The sequence below is a fragment of the Cydia fagiglandana genome, chromosome 1, assembly GCF_963556715.1.
Source record: "Cydia fagiglandana chromosome 1, ilCydFagi1.1, whole genome shotgun sequence".
NCBI classification, from domain to species: domain Eukaryota; kingdom Metazoa; phylum Arthropoda; class Insecta; order Lepidoptera; family Tortricidae; genus Cydia; species Cydia fagiglandana.
In genome coordinates, this window is record NC_085932.1 from 16,928,020 (window position 1) to 16,951,009 (window position 22,990).

The window sequence follows — 22,990 nt, forward strand, 5'->3', positions numbered from 1 at the left end:
CAAACACTTTATCTTATCCGCGTGATCTGCGCATCCAGGTCACTAAGTTTAGTCACAGATTATGTGGCAAGTCCACGCACGAGGGCACTCTGAATTCTCTTATCTAACGCTGTGTAGGTACCTACTTAGGTACTACGGCATCGCAAAACAATAAGCAACAAAATATTGGTTGATTGATCTCAATTGCCGGCATGAGGCTAAGCCTCTATCGTTTGCACCAGAAGATAGGTATATATACCTAATTGTAATCGTGATCGGTTACCACGGGGTACTGTGTACTAACCTAAACAAAACAATCGAGTTCTCAAAACAGTTTAAAATGCCGTTAAAATCATTCATGGTTTATGGTTAGGTACATATTTAATGTAATATTACAGAGGCATTATTTTATTTAGATTACGAGATCATAATAGTTGTAATTATGTAGTTAAAAAGTAAAAAAGGTCAAAATACAGGAGTTCTGTTGACCATCTTCATCAGCTGTTGCACTACTTTGCAATGCTTTCCGAAAGCAAATGCACGACTTAATATAGATACACCACCCTATACCACAGAATAACGAATTGTACTATCGTAAGTACGAGTACCTATACTCATATAGGCCAATGTTAGTTTATTTTCCACAAGATAACGTGCTTTAACTGAGACAGTTCTTCTGAACTCTATTTTGAAACTAGTTAGGTAGGTACCTACCTCTATCGCGCACATATCACATATTGCCCATCAGCGAATCAAAAATATACGCAGCGCGTCCTCAATACACGGCTTCCTGTTCTAACCAATAAATAATTTACAGTTTTCTTACTGGAAACGTGCAGTTTTAATAGGCACTAAATATGGGTCGACTGGGGACCTAGAAATAGGTATGTTACGAATATGTACCTAACTGTAACTATGTATGAGTTAAAAATGATAGGTCACGGGCAATATATGTAGGTACTATATCAAATTACCGTTATTTTCCACAGAAGATACGTTTAGAACTCCCATATATTTTTATCTTTTTGTTAAATCCCGGTAATTCATTTGTGCGAATACAAAACAATAACGTAAATATTTGTTGAAAATATAATAGTTTATTTTTGCATATATTTACTCAGCTGAAACGAGAATTGCTGTATTCAACCCGACTCGGCCAAAATAATACATAAGTATACCTACCTACCTAAAGGTAGGTAGTAGGTACAAACAATTCACGCTACGAGGTTATTTACTCCATCCCGAGAATGCAACAATAACAGAGGTTTTGTTTTAAGTAATATTTCTAGAAATTGTTCCACAACGGGTACGTTGAGTGTTACACTGTTGCATTTTTCTTAGAAAATGCAGCGGCTAAGAGCCTAATTTTGCAACAGAAGAAATGTACATATTTAATAAGCGCTACTTGTATTGTACCATCCCAATCCCGGTGTAAAACCTGGAGTTACCATATATAGTTACCAGTACATTTTGACGCTGTGTGAACGGTTTAATCGCTTAACCCCGGGTTTAACCCTGGGATGATGCAAGTGGCGCTAAGAGTAATTGCTGAAGGTATTATATACGGATTACCTATTACCCAACACCATTTAGATACCCTTTACTGATTAATAAAAAATAATCAGAGGATTTAGTATTTATTAACTTTTCACCAGAGATCGCTCTACACAGACTCCTTCTGCACCTATCACATACGTATAACGACATATATTATTTATAAAGAACCCTTCCACTATGACTAAACTAAACCACAATATGTACGTCATTTACATTTAACATCTTAAAAGCCATAATTTATATTCTACTTATAAACTCACTTGTGAGAATTTGCATGCTCGTAGTCGCCCTTTAATGAAGCGTCTTTGGATATCTACAAGTTATTTTCTACTTTATCGCCATGCATTTAAGGATTAATTTACAGCCAATTAATTACGAGATAAACTATGAATGACTCGACATTGCAGTCACGTGGTCACCACATGTAAAGGTCGACACCCTTTGCAGGGATTTGTTTTTCAGTTATTATTAATCGTATTGCTTGATGTTAAGGGTGATTTTAGAATAATTGTATAGTATCAGGGTATGGCATCGAGACAGACAGAGCGGCGTTCCAGAAGTAAATTTTAATCACTGGATTCTGAAGTAGGTACGCGATCTTTGTTAATTAATATGTAAGCATTGTACTTATTGTTCAATTGAATTCTTTACAGTGCATTACGTCAGAAATGTTATATGTATTTCTGATTATTATTTCTGTAAAGAAATACAGAAGTAATAGGGTCTGTGAAAATGAACTGTGATCTAATATTTTATTCCCCTGCACTAATTTGAAGCGTTATAGATTGTGAAATATAAAATGGTAATAAATTAAAGAGAATGCTAATAATCCCTAGTTGTGGGACTTCTGGGTGCGGGTGGCGGGCGGTGCGGGTAGCTGCAGCCGCGCGGCCAGCTCCGCGGGCACGTCCAAGTAGGTGTGTTCCAGGCCGACCGTGAGGATGAGGGCGCGGAGCCGCTCCACCGCCACCGCGTCGCCCTCCGCCGACCACACCGTCACGGAGGAGCCCAGCGCGCGCGTCTCCCGCAGCAGGTCCAGGATCACCGGCTGGCTGTTGGATGCGAGGCCGGCGCGGACCTAACGGACGAATTCAGCCAATTAATAATACATACATATAAACAGCCACTGCTCGGGGGTTAGATTACTTAGATGTTTCCATCAGATTAATGGTTTTTTCCCCGCGCGTGAACGCAGTGCTGCAGAAACCTGAGTAACCCGCTAGTGAATAATAAAAATGTATCTTTTGCTCGCTTACAATTACAGTGCCGGCGCAATTATGAACCAAGTGTGACAGCAATACAATAACGCACGTGAAATAAGCACGAGTAGTACAGTCAGCTATTAAGATTACTCACAGGGAACGTGATAGTCTGGTTAACTTTAAGCGCATTGACCATCCTCAGCATGGTCCCGATCTGCTGCCTCGTGTACTCGCCCTCGGTGATGTTGCCGCCGTACCGCGTGGTCCAGCCCACGGAGAGCACGGCGCGCGGGTGGTTCGAGGCCAACTTGATGAATTTCTCGGGGTCCAGCGGCTTGGTCGTGGCGGCTACGGGGCCCGGCAGGATGTCCGCGTTCAGCCATACGGGGAAAGTTACCTGGGGACAAACATACGTTGAGTTTCTAGATTTACCGGCTAATTCATTTTTTCTAGCCTATTACACTGCCACCACGATTTGCAGAAGAACGCGGAGGGATATGAATAGACCTGCACGCGCTTTTCCGGTGCCACTAATCCCAAAAATTGGTGACGTAAGCGACTGTCATCTGACCTTTCAATTCAGAAGGGAAGCTCAGCCTTTTAACCTGTCCCACCGCCCGCTGCGGTAGATCGCGGTGTCATCGTGCAATTAGATTTTAAATACGTACTATGAAATAGCTGCTGCAAGTAAATGTTACTCAATCGCCATAAAATGGATTGTAAAATAGGCAAGGGTGCGTAAACATTTCTAAACACAGTCTTACTCCTTGACGATAGAGTCGTGACCAGATGCGATGCGTTCGTACCTTGAGGCTGTTGGACTGAATTTAGATACCAATACATGCTCAGTCATGCACATATGTATTAAAATTTGCAATCAAAAACCTCAAACAAGTCAGTACTTATCATATGATGTAGGAAAGTTTGCGCAAATTGGTTGCGCATATCAATTATGTATATATGGACAACGTGATCAAGTACATGTACGAGTAGGTAATATATCAATAGGGTATGTCTTCCTTGTTATTTTCACATTGCATACAATTTTTGCACTCGCAAGGATGGAGCACGAAGCGTGTAGTTAGCTTTTGACTTGTGACTGATTTTCTATTGCAAATAACTAGTTAAATAGTTGAAATCGAATTAGAAAGGTCACAAATAGGTATTATAAGTATTAGGTACAGGTGCACTAAAGTCTCCTTTTGAATTCCAAAAATCCATTCCTTGCAAAAATACTAAGATGTAGAGATGTAGAGCAAAAAACTTATGAACTTCTTAAAATCTCCCAGACGGTAATGCATCGCTATAAACCCAGGCGATAATAATACTTTTATTAAACATAAATTATATAAAAGATCTTTCGCGCCGCGCTTGAATCAGACCAGTGTCCTAATCCAGTGTCCGGGGAAGAAAGCTGTACCAGAGAATGGAGCTTAAGTATGTTACAACCTTTCTCTTTTGGGCGGTGCTAATACGCGGAAGCTGCTCTCGCGCACATGTGGGCATTCCAGTGCGTCGCCTTCCATTGGTATGAACTATGAACTGGTAATAATAATGAATGTCCCACTGTTGGGCACTATTGGGCGAGGGCATGGGCTATCCTTATGAGCGAACGTACTGATGATACCTAAGCGGTTTCACTTCACCGGGAATAAATCATTTCTTAGAATTTACACTTCTTATATTTTTAAAATATACACCTATGTAAGTAAGTAGTTATAAATGTATCTAAACCTAACCCAACTCGAACTTAATTAGGTATACGATAAGAATTTTAAATCGAAAACTATGCTTATGTAACCTATTTGTACCTTATGCCTTGAATCTCTATGCTCTTTTAACAATCTCAAATCTGCTCGAGTCATCACCAGCATTTGGAGATTTGGTTATGTTATCTTAATATTGCACTAGATATCGGCCGTTTCTAAATTTCTCGCTGATGGAACGTGAAACATCCTGGCATATCCAGATTCGCGAACGCCACCCATTAATTTAATGTCATCGAAGCTCACGGCTGCCGGATAATTCCGTCTGTTTTCATGTGTCTGCAATATTTGTACGGCGCCTTTGCTAAATAGGGTTACCGAACGGCAAAAAATGGGTACAACGACATTTTGTCTTGTGTTTAAGTATCTCTATAAAATTAGAATAGGCACACGTAATTCATTTTTATTAGGTATTTTACAGTTTCTTGCTTAGCGATCCTTAAGGATGACCCACGTTAGAAGGGTCCGGGTCACCGGTATTATTGGCTCTATAGAAAAAAACTCCAAAACATTTATTTTCATATCTTTTCAGTTATTTATACTTTTATATCGTTACCCTGCATACCAACCATCCAAAGCAGAATAATTTTATTATAAAAAGGCTACTATATAATACAGTATATAATATAACAAGCAAAATTTTAAACAGAAGTATATTTTCAGAGTAGGTACCTAATTGAGATAAAATATTTAAAGGCCATAGTCGGTTTTCCATAGTAAGTTGGCCCTTCAGTCAACTTGATTCGGGTTTTTTTTGTGAGTACCTCTTATGGTGAAGGATATTTTTGTTGAGTACCTATCAACATCCTACTATTAGTGACAGTTTTTGACTTATGATTTTTTAATTTTTTTTCTTTAATGTATTGTTTATCGCGATGTATTCAAGCGATTTCCTTAAAAAATTTTTAAATAGTGTTCTTTATTTAGGTATGCACCTATACTCAAAAAACGAATACCAGTTGTCATATAAAAAAAAATAAAAAATAGTTTAAAAAAATAAAACATTTTTTTTAAGCCGTGGTGAGGTAGTGACACCTCTATTTTTTTTCTAGTTGTAGGCCAGACATTGGGCTACTACTTGCCTAAATATTAAAATTTTCCAAACGGTACTTCCTGTAAAAATTTGCAATGTGTGTGGTAAGTTCTGTACTCAGTCGGTGTTTTTCAATGTAGTATACAACATACATATAACATTTTGTTTTATTTTTTTAAACTTTTTATTTAATTTTTTTTATATGACAACTGGTATTCGTTTTTTGAGTATAGGTGCATACCTAAATAAAGAACACTATTTAAAAAAAATTAAGGAAATCGCTTGAATACATCGCGATAAACAATACATTAAAGAAAAAATTTTAAAAAATCATAAGTCAAAAACTGTCTCTAATAGTAGGATGTTGTGAGCGATGTCTATAGCGATAAATTTGCTATAAGTACCTATATGTTTACTACGATGTATGATGCAAGTAATTAGATAAACAAGTGATTAGATCTTGTTTTCCATGAAAGTGCTCCCAAATTCCGAAAAAATCTGTTTAACTCTGTAGAGTCTCTATAACTATACATAGTTACTGCAAGAGTACCTAACTAATAACAATTTACTGTCATGAACCGGTTATCTTTAATGCTTATTTGAGACCCGATTTGATCAAGGATTCAAGTTAGACAGCTAATAACAACAATAAAAAAAAATACAAATCGTGGTGAAGAAAGGCCATAGTCGGTTTTCCATAGTAAGTTGGCCCTTGAACCAATTTGATTCGGGTTTTTTTTGTGAGTACCTCTTATGGTGAAGGATATTTTTGTTGAGTACCTATCAACATGACGCTCAAGCGATATGTTTAAAATATAATCTTGGCAACCCTACGAAGTCCATTAAATCGACGAGCCGACCGCACAAGACGATAGAAGCCATCAAGGATTCACACGCCCTGTCATAATACCATCTGTGTGAACAAATATCATCATGCCATTAACTACTTTATGTCACGTAAGCATAGAGTTTGTTTTTAACTTCGTTGTCATCGCAGCATGTCCCGTCTGCACCATAATTGAAGGATGAGTGATATAATTTTGTAATTATTATTCAAATGCACTAATACTGTAAAGCATTAAGTGCAATAACTTATTTTTACTATAAAATACCATAATATACGACCCTCTTAAGATTGAAAATTTGATAAAGCTGATTACTTTTAAATTATATGTATATAAAAATTTGACTTACATCGACTTGTTTTTGCGTCTCTCAGCAGATGTGTCGCACCCAAACAGGGTAAGAAAAACATATGTACTTAATACAAACTTTTCAAGTCCGATGTGGCCTGTAACTGTATGTGATGCCATCGGTCTTGCAGGCGATCTAACTTTTAGGATTCCGTACCTCAAAAGGAAGAAACGGAACCCTTATAGGAACACTTTGTTGTCCATCCGTCCGTCTGTCTGTCTGTCAAGACCCTTGTCTGTCACCAGGCTGTATCTCACGAACCGTGATAGTAGACAGTTGAAATTTTCACAGATGATGTATTTCTGTTGCCGCTACAACAACAAATACTAAAAACAGAATAAAATAAAGATTTAAGTGGGGCTCCCATACAGCAAACGTGATTTTTGACCAAAGTTAAGCAATGTCGGGCGTGGTCAGTACTTGGATGGGTGACCATTTTCTTTTTGCATTTTTTTCCGTTTTTTTTTGCTTTATGGTACGGAACCCTTCGTGCGCGAGTCCGACTCGCACTTGCCCGGTTTTTAATGATTACCTAAGGGTGCGCCTTCCTTGTCCAGAATATTGAGAATCACTCTCAAAGTATCATCTAGGCAGAATTTTTGTCAAAAACTATTATATGTAACATGAGCAACGTACCGAATCATTTTGCGCGCTCATCTCAGGACTTTTAGCGGCAGAGAAATCTCTTCGCGAGCAGGGCGAGCAAGGCGCGTCGGTGGTGCGCGCCTGCGAGTCCTGGCGGCACCTCGACAGAGGAAACATTCACTTACGGTATCATGTCCACCCCACAGGCTCCACGCCCACCGACTTCACATATATATCTAATACGGCACTAACGCGTAGTACATTTTAACTAATAAAAAACTACGTAGTGCTCCACAAAACATGTGTGTTGGTTCGCTATGTGACAAAACCTATGCACGGCGGCGTGCCATAAAGGTGAATTTTAGTGGAGCCAAAAATTTTATAGGTACTAATAACTAGTTTGTAATACCTAATACGTAATACCTTGGTAAAATATAAAACATAATGATACATTTATGTTAAAAATAAGACAGGCTATTTTAGACTACTTAAAGACGTATTTCGAGATGTATTAGATGTAGATGAAAAATCTCTAAATAAGGATACTCACCTATGCAACACGAGTATAAAATGTATGTGCAATTTATCTTTGAAATTCTGATAAAGCAACTCACCTCAGGCTTACTAAACCGTGCTATTAAGTCTTGTGCTTTTTCAAACGCCTCGATGCTCTTAAAGTCCAACTTGACGCCCTTCTGCTTGTCCTTGGCGATGCCCTTGTTGTGCTGCGCCACTATGGACAAGAAGTCCCCGAGAGACAGGTCGGAGGTCGTGGCCGGGGGGTGCGCCATCACGGGAATCGGCGGGCCTTCCTTTCCGATCAGCTGGCCCAGTACTATGTCTGCTTCCAGCATCTGCACATCGCCTAGGAAACATTTACAAATATGTGAATGCTAATAATGTAATAAACTTAAAGTAAAGAGGTCATCTCATGCTCAATGGTCTCCAAGACCCAGGTAATTTAGGCAGATATAATAAACCATAGTTCCATATATTCGTAGTTTCTTCTTCTTTGAACTTGGCTGGACACGCGCCTTGTGTCTAGATACTCTAGATATTATAAAGATAAGAGGATCCCTTATAATTTGACATAAGTAATTTCCTAATTTCAGACTGTTCTATGCCCACCAAAATTACTCGAATTTGCTAAACAAATTGACACAACAATTTATTCAACGACTGTCAGTATCATCATCAAGTACGAGTAGAGCAATATTCTTTGTGACGTTGTACGGTTTATCCTGCAAGTTTTGAGCCCTTATGGGGAGCAACCGGGTAGTTTTTTAATACGTCCGGGGAAAACCCGTACAGAGTCACAGTGAAATGTCCGGGGATTTCTACTTTTTGTATGGCGTTGTCAATTGGCTATAATTTACGTGATCAACAGTTCAGTATAATCAGTACCTATTGGGTGATATGAGATCAGTGTAAATAAGGTTAAGAATATCATAGCATTAAGTTTCAATAATTATAAACTGTTATTAAGTTTGTCACGGTATTTCATCTTGGTATTCTTGATATTGATGGCGCTAAGTTTATACTCTTGTGGCCTATTCGTAAATTAAAACCGTTGTTTTACTACCTAGGATTAGTGCGAGAGCATGTACCTACATAATTTTCATTGGTTTGTATCGCAAGGCGTTGCGATTGCGCGATTGTGAAGCCTATATCTGTCGCGCTAATTGTAACAAATGCTTCTGGGAACGCGCGGCCACTGGAAATGCTATTTCTGAGATGCAGGCACAAACCACAAGATGATATTCATTCATAAGAGTAGGTACAAACCAGCTGCAACAAATCTCCGGCGAAAACATTAATTATTGAATATGTTAAATAAAACACTTTGTTGTTATTGGAACATATTCATATTATATACAATAGATAAAATCAAAATATTTTAAAGCGCGTCAGTGCCGAAATTATTATGAATTTATTCAAGCTAGCTATTCATTGTAGCAATGCAATATTATTCAAATCTGGTTTGAATGAGAGTTATTGTCGGAAGTGATGTCTTGTTTGTACACTAGTCTGAATCTGTGTTGTTTATACCGGTTAGAGCTTGTGTTGATTTTAACCGGTTCCAGATATGCGAGGGAACCGACTGTCTCCTCGAAAAAGTTTTAGTGATGTTGACCTGGGTAAAATATGGTTGGTTTGCCAGATCGGCCAAAGCCAGAATGGGGATTCTGGGAGAAATAAATACGAAATCCCATAGAGTTATATATAGATGGTCAAGCAAATCTTGTCAGTAGAAAAAGGCGCGAAATAAAATTTTCTATGAGACGATATCCCTTCGCGCCTACATTTTTCAAATTTGCCGCCTTTTTCTACTGACAAGATCTGCTTGACCAAGTATAGTATTCTAAGTCCATGCGAAATCCCAAAATGGGACAAAAAAAAGCAGGTTGTACAGCCTGGCCAAAAAAGAGTAGAAATTAAAAAGTGGCAACACTGTAGTGTCGTCCCTTTCAAATCAATTTATATAAGAGAACGGGACGACACTACAGTGTTGGCACTTTTTAATTTCTACTCTTTTATGCCAGGCTATAATTATCCGTAAATTAAGTCCATACGTTTTCGTAACTCAGTGGAAGATTTTGTAGGTCATACGATGAAATTGCACTTATATTGAATACGGACCCTATCTATCCACCAGATTTTATTACATTCTAAGGAAAAAAGAAAATCAACAAAAAAAAAAATAACCCATTAACGGCTGCAGATAAAAAATATGCCTTAACAAGTCGAATTAAAAGATTAATATATGTTTTAATTCTAACCGCGGAATCTTTCTTTTTGGCCTACACAATGTTGTGTTAACTGCACAGCGAGCGAGGCGTGTCGCCTCGCGCTAAACTATTGCTGCCTGCAATTAGTTTATGATTATGAAAGCTTTAACACGGTCTGTTTTAAACAAAATATCAAAATACACGCAATCAACTCTATTTCCAGAAATATTAGTAATCTTAGTACTTACTTGCCTTTTGTTACAATTAGCAATTTTATTTAGTAAAATACCGTTTGCTTATCATAAATTATGCGATTTTTAATACAGCTCGAGAATACACAATGTACCTACCATATTCCATATCACAATGATTAGGTAGGTACCTATAGTTTGTCAAAGGACTGTCTCATTACAATCATAGACAGAAAGAATCATATTATCTTTGTCTTACATTAGTACATACTACTCTAGCACCCAAAAGAAAAGGATGAGTACCTATAGTTTTCCTGGTTCTTACTGACTGACAAATTGGTTTGACTTGACCAACTATATGCTTGATGCTAAGAAACGAATTGGGTATAGGGTAATTGTGTCTGTTTGCCGTCCAGTGCCTGTTTCCGTCCACTTGGCGGAGTTGCTACAAAGAATTGCGGAAAATTTGAATAGAAACGAGCCTTCTCACACATGTTTGGATTTGTTGCAATCCACAATGTCTAAGCAATATTTTTACCAAAATAAAAGTGTTATTTGACAAATAGCGGCTTAAATAAAAATTATGTAAGTGGCGGCATTGCACCCAGAGCCTGAAAACGTCATTTTGCAAGAAAAAAAAAGTATTGGCGGCAAATGTTCACGGTAAGTTTATTAATTAATTTAGCTAGTTTAAGTTACGTTATTGGCACATACTGCAACTTAAAAGTATAATAAACGCAATTTTAAGTGTTTTTTATAGTTTTTTCATAATAATCTTTGATAAATTTAGTGGACGAGTACTGACATACTAATTTTGAAAAATATTTAGTTTCCGACCACACGGACGGTAACTGGAACAGCTAGGTGAGTATTTGTTATGGTCGTTTTACTTCAAAAGACTTATAAACTACTATATATTTTCTCTTAAAATGATGTTTCTTGCTTATAAGATTATACATTTTAGTTTTCGTCCACGATTTTGTCACTGTTGCTTGATTAAAATCATATTTAAAATACGTGGTCGAAAACTAAAAATAGCTTTAAATATTGTTTCAGTTTCCGTCCATGTACTATGAGTGGTGTAGACGAGATTTATTATTAAATGATTACAGAGGGCGAAAATAGCAATTCGTGGATGAGTTTCGATTTTGTTCGACGAAATGAAAGAATTGAACTGAGTCCGACAATGAGACGATTCCACGAATTGCTATTCCCACCGGAGCATAGTGCTTTGCTCCAAATATGCGAGGAAATAAGTTTAAATAGGCAATTAATTATTTAAGCATCAAGCATTACTCGAATCTTAATATAAATAATTTGGCCAAGCCCGAGATAGCTCGAGGCATTTAGTGTTCCGTACGGCTACCATCAGTTTGGCATTGACATAAACGATATCGTGAACGTAATTTACTTCCTATAGGTATATCTCTTTCGCACTAATATGTCAGTACGAGCGAGATGCATAGAAAGTAAATTACGTTCACGCCCACGGTAGCGTTTATGTCAATGCCAAACTGATGGTAGCCGTACCGCTCGCATCGTTACATTTTACAGAGGTTGTTTGCCTGTTTTTAGGATACCGTATTCAACTACACACACAGAACAATAGTACAAAGTGTCTAAGTGCGAAGGCCGAAGGCCGAGCTTTAGCAAAATGTCATCGCTTTAGCACAGAGCAATAGTACAAGTGTCTAAATGTGAAGGCCAAAGGCCGACCTCCGCGTAGCGCGAAGGCCCGAAGCGTCCAGGATGTCAGTGCTTTAACACAGAACAATAGTACAAGTGTCTAAATGTGAAAGCCGAAGGCCGAGCTCCGCGTAGGGCCGAAGGCCCGAAGCGTCCAGGATGTTAGTACTTAAACACAGAACAATAGTATAAGTATCTAAATCAGTGGCGGATTTGCAGTCTTTGCCGCCCTAGGCCCCAGGCCTTGCAGCCGCCCGCCCCTTTCTCAGCATCACCCATCATATTGACTACATTTAGGTCAGGCAACGAAAAAGTATAGAGGGAAATAAAATGCTTGGGACACATTTTTAATTTAGTAACTTTATTTGGACTCTTTAGGAGGTGAACATATCAAAAGTCCCCTTGAGCGGGGGTAGGGGAGTTTGGTTTGAAGGTCACATTTTTCGGTTTTCCGCTTATTAGGTATATCTCAGAAACTATACGTCCTTGTGATATGATCATGGGAACATAGGTTTTGCGAAAAAAATAAGCAAATACTTACCTATTCATTTTAAGTGACAGTTTTACCAATAGCATTGACTTTTGATGTAGGTACCTACAAAACATTCAAAAAATCTAAAAAAAAAAAGAAAAACATTTTTTTGCTATACCTATAAAAACTCATATAAATTTATTTTCCCTTCTTTTGGCCTCCAGCGAATTCCAGAGAAGTTTAAAGGACAAATTAGTAGGTCAGACCCAGTACTTTCAGAGATAAGAGGGGAGGGGAATGGTCATTTTTTGCCTATTTTCTTGAATAACTGCTAAACTATTTATCCTAAAATTATGAAAAAAAATATATATTTGAGATTCTTACAATGAGCTCCTTGATTTGATATGTAACACGATATAGTTTGAAAAACTTTAATTTTTAATTTTCTCATTTCAAAAATGGCCTCCATATTTAAAATTCATTTATTTACGTTACACGTCCATCTTTGGGTCACAAACATACATATGTGTGCCAAATTTCAACTTAATTGGTCCAGTAGTTTCGGAGAAAATAGGCTGTGACAGACGGACAGCCAGACGCACGAGTGATCCTATAATGGTTCTGTTTTTTTCCTTTTGAGGTACGGAACCCTAAAAACGGGGCCCTCAAGATATCAAAAAACTTGTAGCTTGTAGCAAATTTTACCCGCTTTCATTTTGTATAATGAGCATGTCATTAGAACGCATAGTTTTCGAGATATGTATAAGCGAAAAACCGAAAAATGTGACCTTCAAACTCCTTTCTTCCCCCGGCTCAAGGACTACGGCCGGGGACTTTTGATATGTTCACCTCCTAGATAGTCCAAATAAAGTTAGGTACGAAGTCAAATTAAAATTGTGTTTCATGCATTTCCTTGGTACCTTTTTTTGAGAATTCGTTGCCTGGCCTAATTTTGAGTTATTTTTTGTTATCATCAGCGAATTTTTTTGTCACAATTTGCCGCCCCTAATATTTTGCCGCCCTAGGCCCGGGCCTACTGTGCCTTATGGGAAATCCGCCACTGATCTAAATGCGAAGGCCGAAGGCCGAGCTCCGCGTAGGGCCGAAGGCCCGAAGCGTCCAGGCTGTCAGTTCTGTGTTTAACCACTGACATCTTGCAAGCTTCGGGCCTTCGGCCCTACGGCCTTCGCATTTAGACACTTGTATTAATTACCTGTGTTTAGAACTGACCTCCTGGATGCTTCGGGCTTTCGGCCCAATGCGACTTCAGCCTTTGGATCTTGCGAGTTAGACACTTGTACTTAAAAATACTTGGAAAAGTTACGGGAGGCGCGCGTCTGTCGGAGGCTTCGGATCTTCGAATCGCTCCTTCGGCCTTTGCATTTAGTTAGATTCTTGTACTATTGCTTTGTGTTTGAATACCGAAGTCGAGCATCTCGCGAATGCTTGATGTATTATAATAATTTAGAGTAAGGGCAAGCGCGCACCACGATTTTTTGTCCTGCGATAATTTTGTCGCAGAAATGCAACGTATGTGTTTATATGTTAGTGCGCGCATATGCGACAAAAAATCGCAGCGATTTTAAAATTGTGATTTGTCACATTTTTCGGCGATTGTTCGCGACGCGATTGTCGCAAAGTGAATTGCAGCATGCGGAGTTGTATGGCCCCGCGCGCACTATGATAATAAAATCGCACCCCGGCCGGATCTCAGTCGGCATTTCGCTCTCCAAACCAAATGTTGACCATTTAATTATGGAAATAGACGGGGATCACCTTTGTGTTATAAATGCTCAAAGTCATACAGAAATCGCATATTAAAGACACGTTTCATGACAAGCGACTGGTACGAAATCCATGTTGAGAATGAACAAATCGTCGACTTTTTCATCGCAGTGCGCGCAGTTAATTTTCTGCGATATATTACAGCGCGATCTTAAAATCGTGTCGCAAAAATTAAAATCGTGGTGCGCGCTTGGCCTGTAATACCTTAAATGTATACTCCTTCAATTTGAATTTAGAACTCATTATTTTTTTTTATTTGATTTTGTTTCTAGTTCTATGCCATATATATAGACTTTAATATTATTTAGAACTGCTAAAAAACAAGATCGGCTTACTTTAAATATTTCGTCAATTTTACCTTTGTTTCTAAAAACTGTGATATTTAACTGTCATATACTATTAATGTCTTCCAAAATTATTTTCTCGTAACAGGAGGCTACCGCGAAAACCAAAATTCGCAATTTGCGGGGATCTTTCTCTTTTACTCCAATGAAGGCGTAATTAGAGTGACAGAGAAAAATGCTCGCAATTTGCGAACTTCTATTTTCGCGGTTATAGCCCTGAATCTTGTTGCTCACCGATCCGTTCAAAAATATACATAAGTACTGAATATAATTAATAGATATTATAATTATACAATTAATACAGAAATGTAATGGTACTTAATGAAAAGGAATATTGTGTATATTGTTTCGACGAATCAGATACTCTCAATAAAATCTATACATGAGGCCAAAGCTGTTCATAAATATTAAATGACTTTATTATCTCTATACGCCTTACTAACTCTATGTGTCCTATTGTGGAAAAAAAAACACAACGACAGTCAAGAACGTAATTCTTAATTTGAATTTTTCAGAGATTTGAGATGCCTAGTCCATTGGTTGGAAAGCCCGTTCGAAATTTAAACTTATTTGCAATATAATAAGGTCGTATTTTGTAGATCTCTCTCATACGTATAGTAGGCTATTGAGATAAAATTAAATATCCCACAAAAATAAGCAAGCAGAATTAAACTTTGTGTCAAAGACATAAGTCATAAATTTCATTGCCAAAGTTTTAACTAAGGATGTTTCTCGCTAAAATTACTAAATGCCTAATATGAATTGACCAGTGTAAGCATCAGTTAGCTAGCCCTAAGCAACCAAAGGTCAAGCTGCAGTTGAAAAACTAATAAAGATAAAGTTAAGCTGATAATTTTCCCGCCGTCTCCATGCTTCTTTAAGTTGGGTATTGACTGGTCAGCTGCCTGTTAGCTATAGTTTTCGCGAAAATCGCCAGGACAGAGGTGAAAATTTTTGTATGAAAACTTGCAACTTTAAATGCATTTTTTGACGAAACTATTGCAGTCTAAAATGAAGTCAAAATCAGTCCATCGACTCAATTTTTTGCAAGCTTTCTAATGGTACCCCACACGATTCTTACAAATGAAAAAAGTTTCAGCCTACCCCTCTCAACCCCCTAAATTTCCCCCTTTAATAATAAATAAGCAGTTTTGACTTATTTACAATATGAGTGGTGGTAATTGCTATAACTATTCCAAATTTTAGGTATCTATGTCAAACGGTCTCTGAGAAAAACGTATTTAACTGATTTGCAAGACCGAAGTGATCCCATAAGTGTTCCGTAAACAAAGTTTTGTACGGAACACTAAAAATGTGAAATACCTACGATTTTCCCTCCTTAATATTTAAAAAAAAATAAAGCAATTTTAAGAACGCGTATCCAGACTAGTCAATTTTTTGCCAATCTGATTAAATTGCCCGATCGAATCAGGACGTGCGGACGCAAACGACAATTTGGCTCGCCGAATTCAACCGCCGATAATGCCCGATATTACCGATAAAATGAGATGCAAGTATACTATATAATTTGTGACGCCAGTATTTTCGTTCTGGGGTATTTTTTCAATTTAGAGGGCTCTAATATTACCATAAATCTAAAATTGGTGATTAAATTGGAGATTGACGCCAATTTCATTCCTGATCAAATAGGTCGATTTTATCATCCCGTCTGGATACCGCTTGTTTCGCAAACCAGTTAACCTTAAGCCCGCTCCACACTCGTGCGCGAATCGCGGCGCGAAGCCGCGAACGCAAGCGTGGAGTCGAGATCACAGATCTGCGAAATCGACTCCACACTCGCATTCGTGGCTCCGCACCGCAACTGGCGCACGAATGTGGAGCGGGCTTTAATATAATTGAAATGTCTATGATTATTAAGCAGTATTTACACGATGTTACAAAATACTCCTGCAAGAACGAGACATATAATTGTCTCCCTACCTCGCTTTATATCCTACAGCATGAACTGATAGCAGGCTGTGTGGATGCTGGTTTAATAAGTATCTGTTTTTCGCTCTAGCCCGCTCCACACTCGTGCGCGAATCGCGGCGCGAAGCCGCGAACGCGAGTCTGGAGTCGATTTCGCATATCAGCGAACTAGACTCCACACTCGCGTTCGCGGCTTCGCCCGCGATTCACGCGCATAGTCTGGAGGGCGCTTCTGACTTAAGCCCCGCATTCACACTCCTACCTTGTAGGCCGCCTCGTAGTCCGCCTCGTTGGGTAGGATTGTGTATGGGGGTTGCAGACTACGAGCCGTCCTACCGTTTAGCTGTTTGTAGGATGGTAGGAGTGTGAATGTGTGGCTTTATAAAACTGCGTCCTTAAAAGCCATCTCTTTCTCGCTCTCACTCATGGGTGCGGTTGTCTGTTACACGGCTTTAATGGACATACATACGGCGGATCACCTTACACACGATCGAACGTGCGCCGGACCGCAAAGTCGCGGTCCGGGCGTCTGTAAGGCCAAGCGCGTACCACGATTTTAATTTTTGCGACACGATTTTAAGCCCCCTACAGACTATGCGCGTGAATCGCGGGCGAAGCCGCGAACGCGAGTGTGGAGTCGATTTCGCTGTCTGCGAACATCGACGCCACACTCACGTTCGCGGCTTCGCGCCGCGATTCGCGCACGAATGTGGAGGGGGCTTTAGAATCACGCTGTAATTTATCGCAGAAAATTCACTGTGCGCACTGCGATGAAAAGTCGACGATTTGTTCATTCTCGACATGGATTTCGTACCAGTCGCTTGTCGTGATTTCGTGAAACAATATGCAATCGCTGTAGCTGTATGACTTTGAGTATTTATACCACAAAGGTGATCTCCTTCTATTTCTATAATTAAACGGTCAACATCTAGCGTCTCATCTTGTGACTCCATTGGAGAAGCAGGTTCCGATATGTTGACTCTTGGAGAGCGAAATGCCGACTGAGGTCCGGGTGCGATTTTATTATCGCAGTGCGCGCGGGGCCATACAACTCCGTATGCTGCAATTCACTTTGTGACAATCGCGTCGCGAGCAGTCGCGGAAAAATGTGACAAATCACAATTTTAAAATCGCTGCGATTTTTTTGTCGCATATGCGCGCACTGCCGTTTATATGACATACGTTACATTTCTGCGACTAAATTATCGCGCGACTAAAAGTCGTGGTGCGCGCTTGGCCTAATATTTTACATATTATTTATCATAGATTCTTTATAAGGCACCATCATACACGACACGAGCTGTTTTTCTAAAGAATTTCAGTGCCTAAATCTCTATGGGCAATTAATTCAGAATGAACTCCCTCACGACTATGACCATACATAGAGATCTTTTCCTACAAAAAAATAAATTATTGAATGACCATGTATATTCAGACTCTGAATTTCTCAAATAATAATATAATATAAATAATATTATCTAAAGTTGATAAATAGATTGTATTAGATTGTTAGTAATTTAAGAAAAACAAGTTAAATATCTGTTATTAATAAAATAAAAGTGGGTAGGTATTATAATTATAACTGGTGTTTATCTTAATAATGCATCTGCATTAGTTTTTCCTATACATAAATTAACACAAGAAAACAAATAACTATCATATATTTAAGTGGGTATTTCATGATAAATTTTATTGTCCAGCTACTCTGGCAGCTCCGATAAGTTGATGAAAACTAACGCAATGACCCTATATACAACAAAACTAAACCAGTACTAGTAACGTACATAGCTTAAAAATAAATGAATCCTTATTATATTCGGTCGGTCTACTGAGGAAGGAAATATATATAAATATTTATCACGAAAATAACCATTCTACGCGGTCGAAGTCGCGGGCAGAAGCTAGTAACTAACTAAGAATTATCTATATAACATAAAAACAAAAAATAAAGCTAGGTATAATTGATTTTCAATGCAATAATGCACCCTACAGTACTTTTTCATACAGTGGACGAAAACTGACTCATACGTGGACGAAAAGTAGCTCACAGGCGGACGGAAACTGAAATAACCCTACTTTTTCAAAATATATTTTTTATAAAATAAACCGTAAATATTATTTAAGGTCACGTAATATTAACCTAAAATAGACAATATGAGCAATACAAACAAATATAGCACATTTAAGTAAGACTACTTAAATATTTTTTTTTAGCATTTCAAAGTAGGCATCTCCTATAATTGGACGGTATCTGACACAATTACCCTATAAGTCCTTACTCTAAAATACGGGTTGAATGTGGATTAATATGTTAAAATATATATAAACCTTAACCTAATATACCTATACCTAAATATTTCGTACTAATATAACGTGATAGTGACTAGGTAAATATGTATAAAGAGAATACCTACTTGTCAAAGAAACTTACTCGCTAACGCGGCTTGCAAGTACGTTTTATTATTAACAGCATGTGCCCAGGTAACGGTGGTTAGATTTTTCAAAACTTCTTCATCGCCAAGAACGGCAGATCCTGCAACAAAAACACTAATGTAAAAACTACCATTTTAGCAGGTATTTTAAACACTAGCAACATTCGTAATGTCATTGTCAAACTAATATTTCAATCAGCTGAGCTGAAACCGAGAACAATATTTCCCCCATTTGTTTTATGAAAGTATTGGATAGGTAAGTATAAAGGAAATCGCAACGGTATTGTTCAGTTTTTGTAAATTGACTTACCATTTTCATCTGCCGACATCTTATAAAGGTAATTTGCTAAGCTACAACTATTTTGTAGTATTTTGTTTACTCAATGACAATTCACATTACGTACGTATGAAGTGTCATGACTGTCATGCAGTTGCTTTAATTACTAGTGATGTGACATGCAGCAATTGAATATCGATGTAATTTCATAGGATGTATCGTAATGCAATGCACAATTGACATGAAGTTGAAACCGAGAAAATAAATACTTATTAAAACTCCAAAACTATAACTTCTGCTATAACTGCATAAAACGACGAAAAAACATTCTGTAAAATGTTAGATATTTACTATGCATACCTATAATAAAGAATAAAAACATAATTCTTGCTTATTAAAACAGTAGTACTTAGAACATGAAATTTTATGTTATTCCCATCCCTCTAAAGCCCAAAAGTTTCATAACTCGAAATATTTAACATCATTAAGACGAAGTAGGTAAGTAGCCAACGATTCCTTCAGGATTATCCAGTACACTGTTTATCCCTTTAACTAGAAAAAATAAATTTGATCCCTATAGCTCGAAAAAATGGAAGTTTTGGCTAACAAACCTCTGCAACTCGAAAAAAAAAATAGGCACTAAATACTCTACTCGTATTTCTCTAATACGAATTGTTCATGCATTTTACCTCTGTTACTCTAAGACTGTGGCTATACTTACTGAGCGGAGCATGGTGCGATGTGATATGATATATATGACCGGTTTTTATTTCGTATCTGATGATGTATGTATTTTTAAGCACTGATAATATACTTAGGTCTGTATTACTTTACTACCTATGTAGTGTAAAATCTTCTCACCTACTGAGATTTTTTCTCAATTTTTCTTAGTCGTGAAACACAAATAGGTACCTATTTAGAATCCTAGATCAAGGCATTATAAACACCTTTGAAGTTGTGCTTTCAATATTCAGAACCAATTTGCTAATCTACTCCATACAAATGGTACTAGTACAATACAATACAAATGGTATCTTAACGAATTTAGGGTTCAAAATGAAAGGATATGTATTTTTGAGTTATTTCAGTTTTGATGTTGTTTTAATGTTCTGATAATTCAACCAATCCTTTTGAAGTCACTTAGTTAATGGTTTTAGTTCGGGCAGGATGGTGTAAGGTTACAATACAAACATCGATTTAGGTTGACTTCAATTTTTTTTAGTTCTTGCGTATTGTGCGGATCCATGTAGGTTAAACCAATATAAAAGCTGGTTATAATTATAAGTCACTAAATTTCTTTCTGATACTAGATAATTCTACTAAATTTATAATTATAATAAACAAACTGGCTAGAGCACCGAAACGTGCCAATTCAGTCCGAAACTTTATGAGTTACAATCTACAGCATGTGCTCTGAGATCATCCGGAAATGCCGGATTTAAGCAACCCAACCCATATTTAGATTGTTTTGGACTAATATTTTAAAGCTGAATGATTTATAGGGCAATCACCAGCGATTGTTTTTGACTGATTTCCATGCAGGGTTTGAAGTACGTACTGATTTTATAAATTAAACGGTACAGCACCAGTTTCCAACGTAAAAATATGTCCAATTACTAGTGCATTTCATTCGCAAGACACATTGTTACGAGAGCGAAACTCAAAAATTTAAATCACACCAAAATGATATCTAAAACAGGTATTTGATATGGGTATTTGCCTTATTTGCCCGGACAAAATATGACCAGAATATTTATCAATAGGTATCCTATACATCTGAAGAAGGAGGATTAGGGGAACCGACCCCTATTAGAAAGGGACAAGGCCGGAAGAAGAAGATGCGTATCCGTACATCCGTCTACTTGTTGGTTTTTGATAAGGTGCATCTAAATTTGTCGACCGAATGCTCACCGAATGCGTCGCCCGCGTGCATGTCATTTCTTATGATTTGGGTCAATCCACAGCAAGAGTAACGCAAGTCACCGTTTTATGGCGTGTGATAATTAATTGTATTTGAAGTCTGCTCCTATGATGACCCATTTTCTGTATTATTTAAATCGTAACAGAAAAAAAATATTAATTAAATACTGTACATACATACAACTCCAGTATTACATACATATCTAGGTTATAGTTCTACCTGATGAACAACATATGGACTTGAAGGTTTGGCTTCTTTCTGTTGTTTTTTGAAATTAACTATTATTCTATAACATTCGGGTTTATACACCCATACTAATGCTACCAGTGTATATAATAGTTATACATATTATTTATTGATAATAGACAAATATTTATTTATTAAAATATTTATTGTTACTCACTTTTGTTGGTATATAAATAAGGAGGTGTTCCGATATATTTGGCCACTTTGGCCGTGACTATCTATTTGATGTGGACTGTACAAATTATTACCTAAACTGTTTTAATTCCGCTCTAGCAGTGCCCTAAGTCTTACGAGATTTTCCACAGCCCATATGCTCATACTATCATTAAATTTTGTTAAGTAATAAAATGTCGTTAATTGGCTAGTGACTATTTCCGGTAAATCAATTCCTGTTACGAGTAAATAATAAAAATAAACGAATACAACTAACCTGACACTGCCAGAAGTACCAAAATTTGTAGGAACATGTTCACTTTTGTTTTAATTTTGATTTAAATGTGTATCACTTAAGATTTCATATTCTGGGTGCCACCGTGTCGCTCGTTGGTCTTGCAATAGACGCTGGACCCAGAGGCACCTGTTTATTGCTAAATTGACCAATTGCCATTTGACAACTTGATTGCGATGGATGTGCTCCGAGATTGACCAAGGACTGGGGGAAACGCGTCATATTGTCTGCGATATCTCTTGACACTACATATATATCTTCTCGTGTTTCTTATTATACCTGTCAAATCTATATCTGTTACAAACGCGTCTACGTTTCCTTAAAAATGTGAAAGAATCAAACTTCTAAGTTAACGTAAAAAAAAACTACTGCCGTTTATGCCTCAAAAAACGTATATTTTACGAATAAAAAGTATTATCGTTGTAAAAACTTGTTATTTAACTGTACAGCGAATAAAATTATTTAAATAAGTTAAAGTGACGTCACAATGTTTGTGACTCCCCTCTCGCCCTTGTCACAACATGTGACAATTTTTTGACCCCCTGCCTCTGCCTAAACGTGTGACGTAATTAATTAATGACCCCTATATCTATATCAGACAGTGAAATTTCATTGATAAACCAATGAATGTGATAGGTTTATCATTTTTATATAGACAAACATACACTTAACTTATATTTCATCGTTAGTGAAGCACGTACCCAGATGTAGACGACGATAGAATATGTGCATGCCACGTCTTTGTACCTATGTCACCCTTAACTATCCTGCACACACTCGAGGTCAGTATTGTTACGGACTACAAATGTATTGTATGGCATAGATTCAAGTCAATCTATGCTCTGAGTCTTTGGATGTAGGCAATAGTTGTAGTAAAATAAACTTGTTCACGTGCGGTGTACGAGAGCGACTTGTTCAAGAAACGTGCAGACAAGAACATGTGGCTGCCCTAATCTAGAATGGTTATTCTAGATTTTTCTTTTGTTTATTCCTAATCGATAAAAGTATCTAAACTTTTGTAGCGTTTATAATACCTAATATTAATAGTAATTAAATTTTTTGATTCCTAAAAATATGGTTGTAATTAAAGAAAAACTTATCAATAACGATATAATTGTAAATCAAATTGCATACTTACTTACTCATCCCTTTTAGGTGCTGGTACTACCTGGCATAAACAAAGACAGTATGATTTCTCTGTCTATGTTAGAAAT

The 22,990-nt window shown here is 37.5% G+C and overlaps 2 protein-coding genes across 5 annotated transcripts in view; both read right to left on the minus strand.

The window, feature by feature from the left end:
* The window catches only part of LOC134665842 (protein croquemort-like), a 407,398-nt gene that overhangs the window by 321,907 nt on the left and 62,501 nt on the right, over positions 1-22,990 (minus strand). The gene's annotated exons all lie outside the window — the stretch shown is intronic.
* LOC134665069 (protein FAM151A) lies at positions 1,604-21,975 on the minus strand. 4 transcript variants are annotated; one of them, XM_063521867.1, is made up of 6 exons: positions 21,759-21,941; positions 18,884-18,985; positions 7,931-8,181; positions 7,368-7,466; positions 2,893-3,135; positions 1,604-2,614 (listed from the first exon to the last, which is right to left on the minus strand). In XM_063521867.1, the coding sequence occupies exons 1-6, from the start codon at positions 21,793-21,795 to the stop codon at positions 2,369-2,371; spliced, it is 978 nt and encodes a 325-aa protein (XP_063377937.1). In that variant the 5' UTR covers positions 21,796-21,941; the 3' UTR covers positions 1,604-2,368. The 4 variants fall into 4 exon arrangements, with proteins under 4 accessions (XP_063377937.1, XP_063377946.1, XP_063377963.1 ...); XM_063521876.1 differs by lacking the exon at positions 21,759-21,941 and adding an exon at positions 19,195-19,288; XM_063521893.1 differs by lacking the exon at positions 18,884-18,985 and having other exon boundaries at positions 21,759-21,975.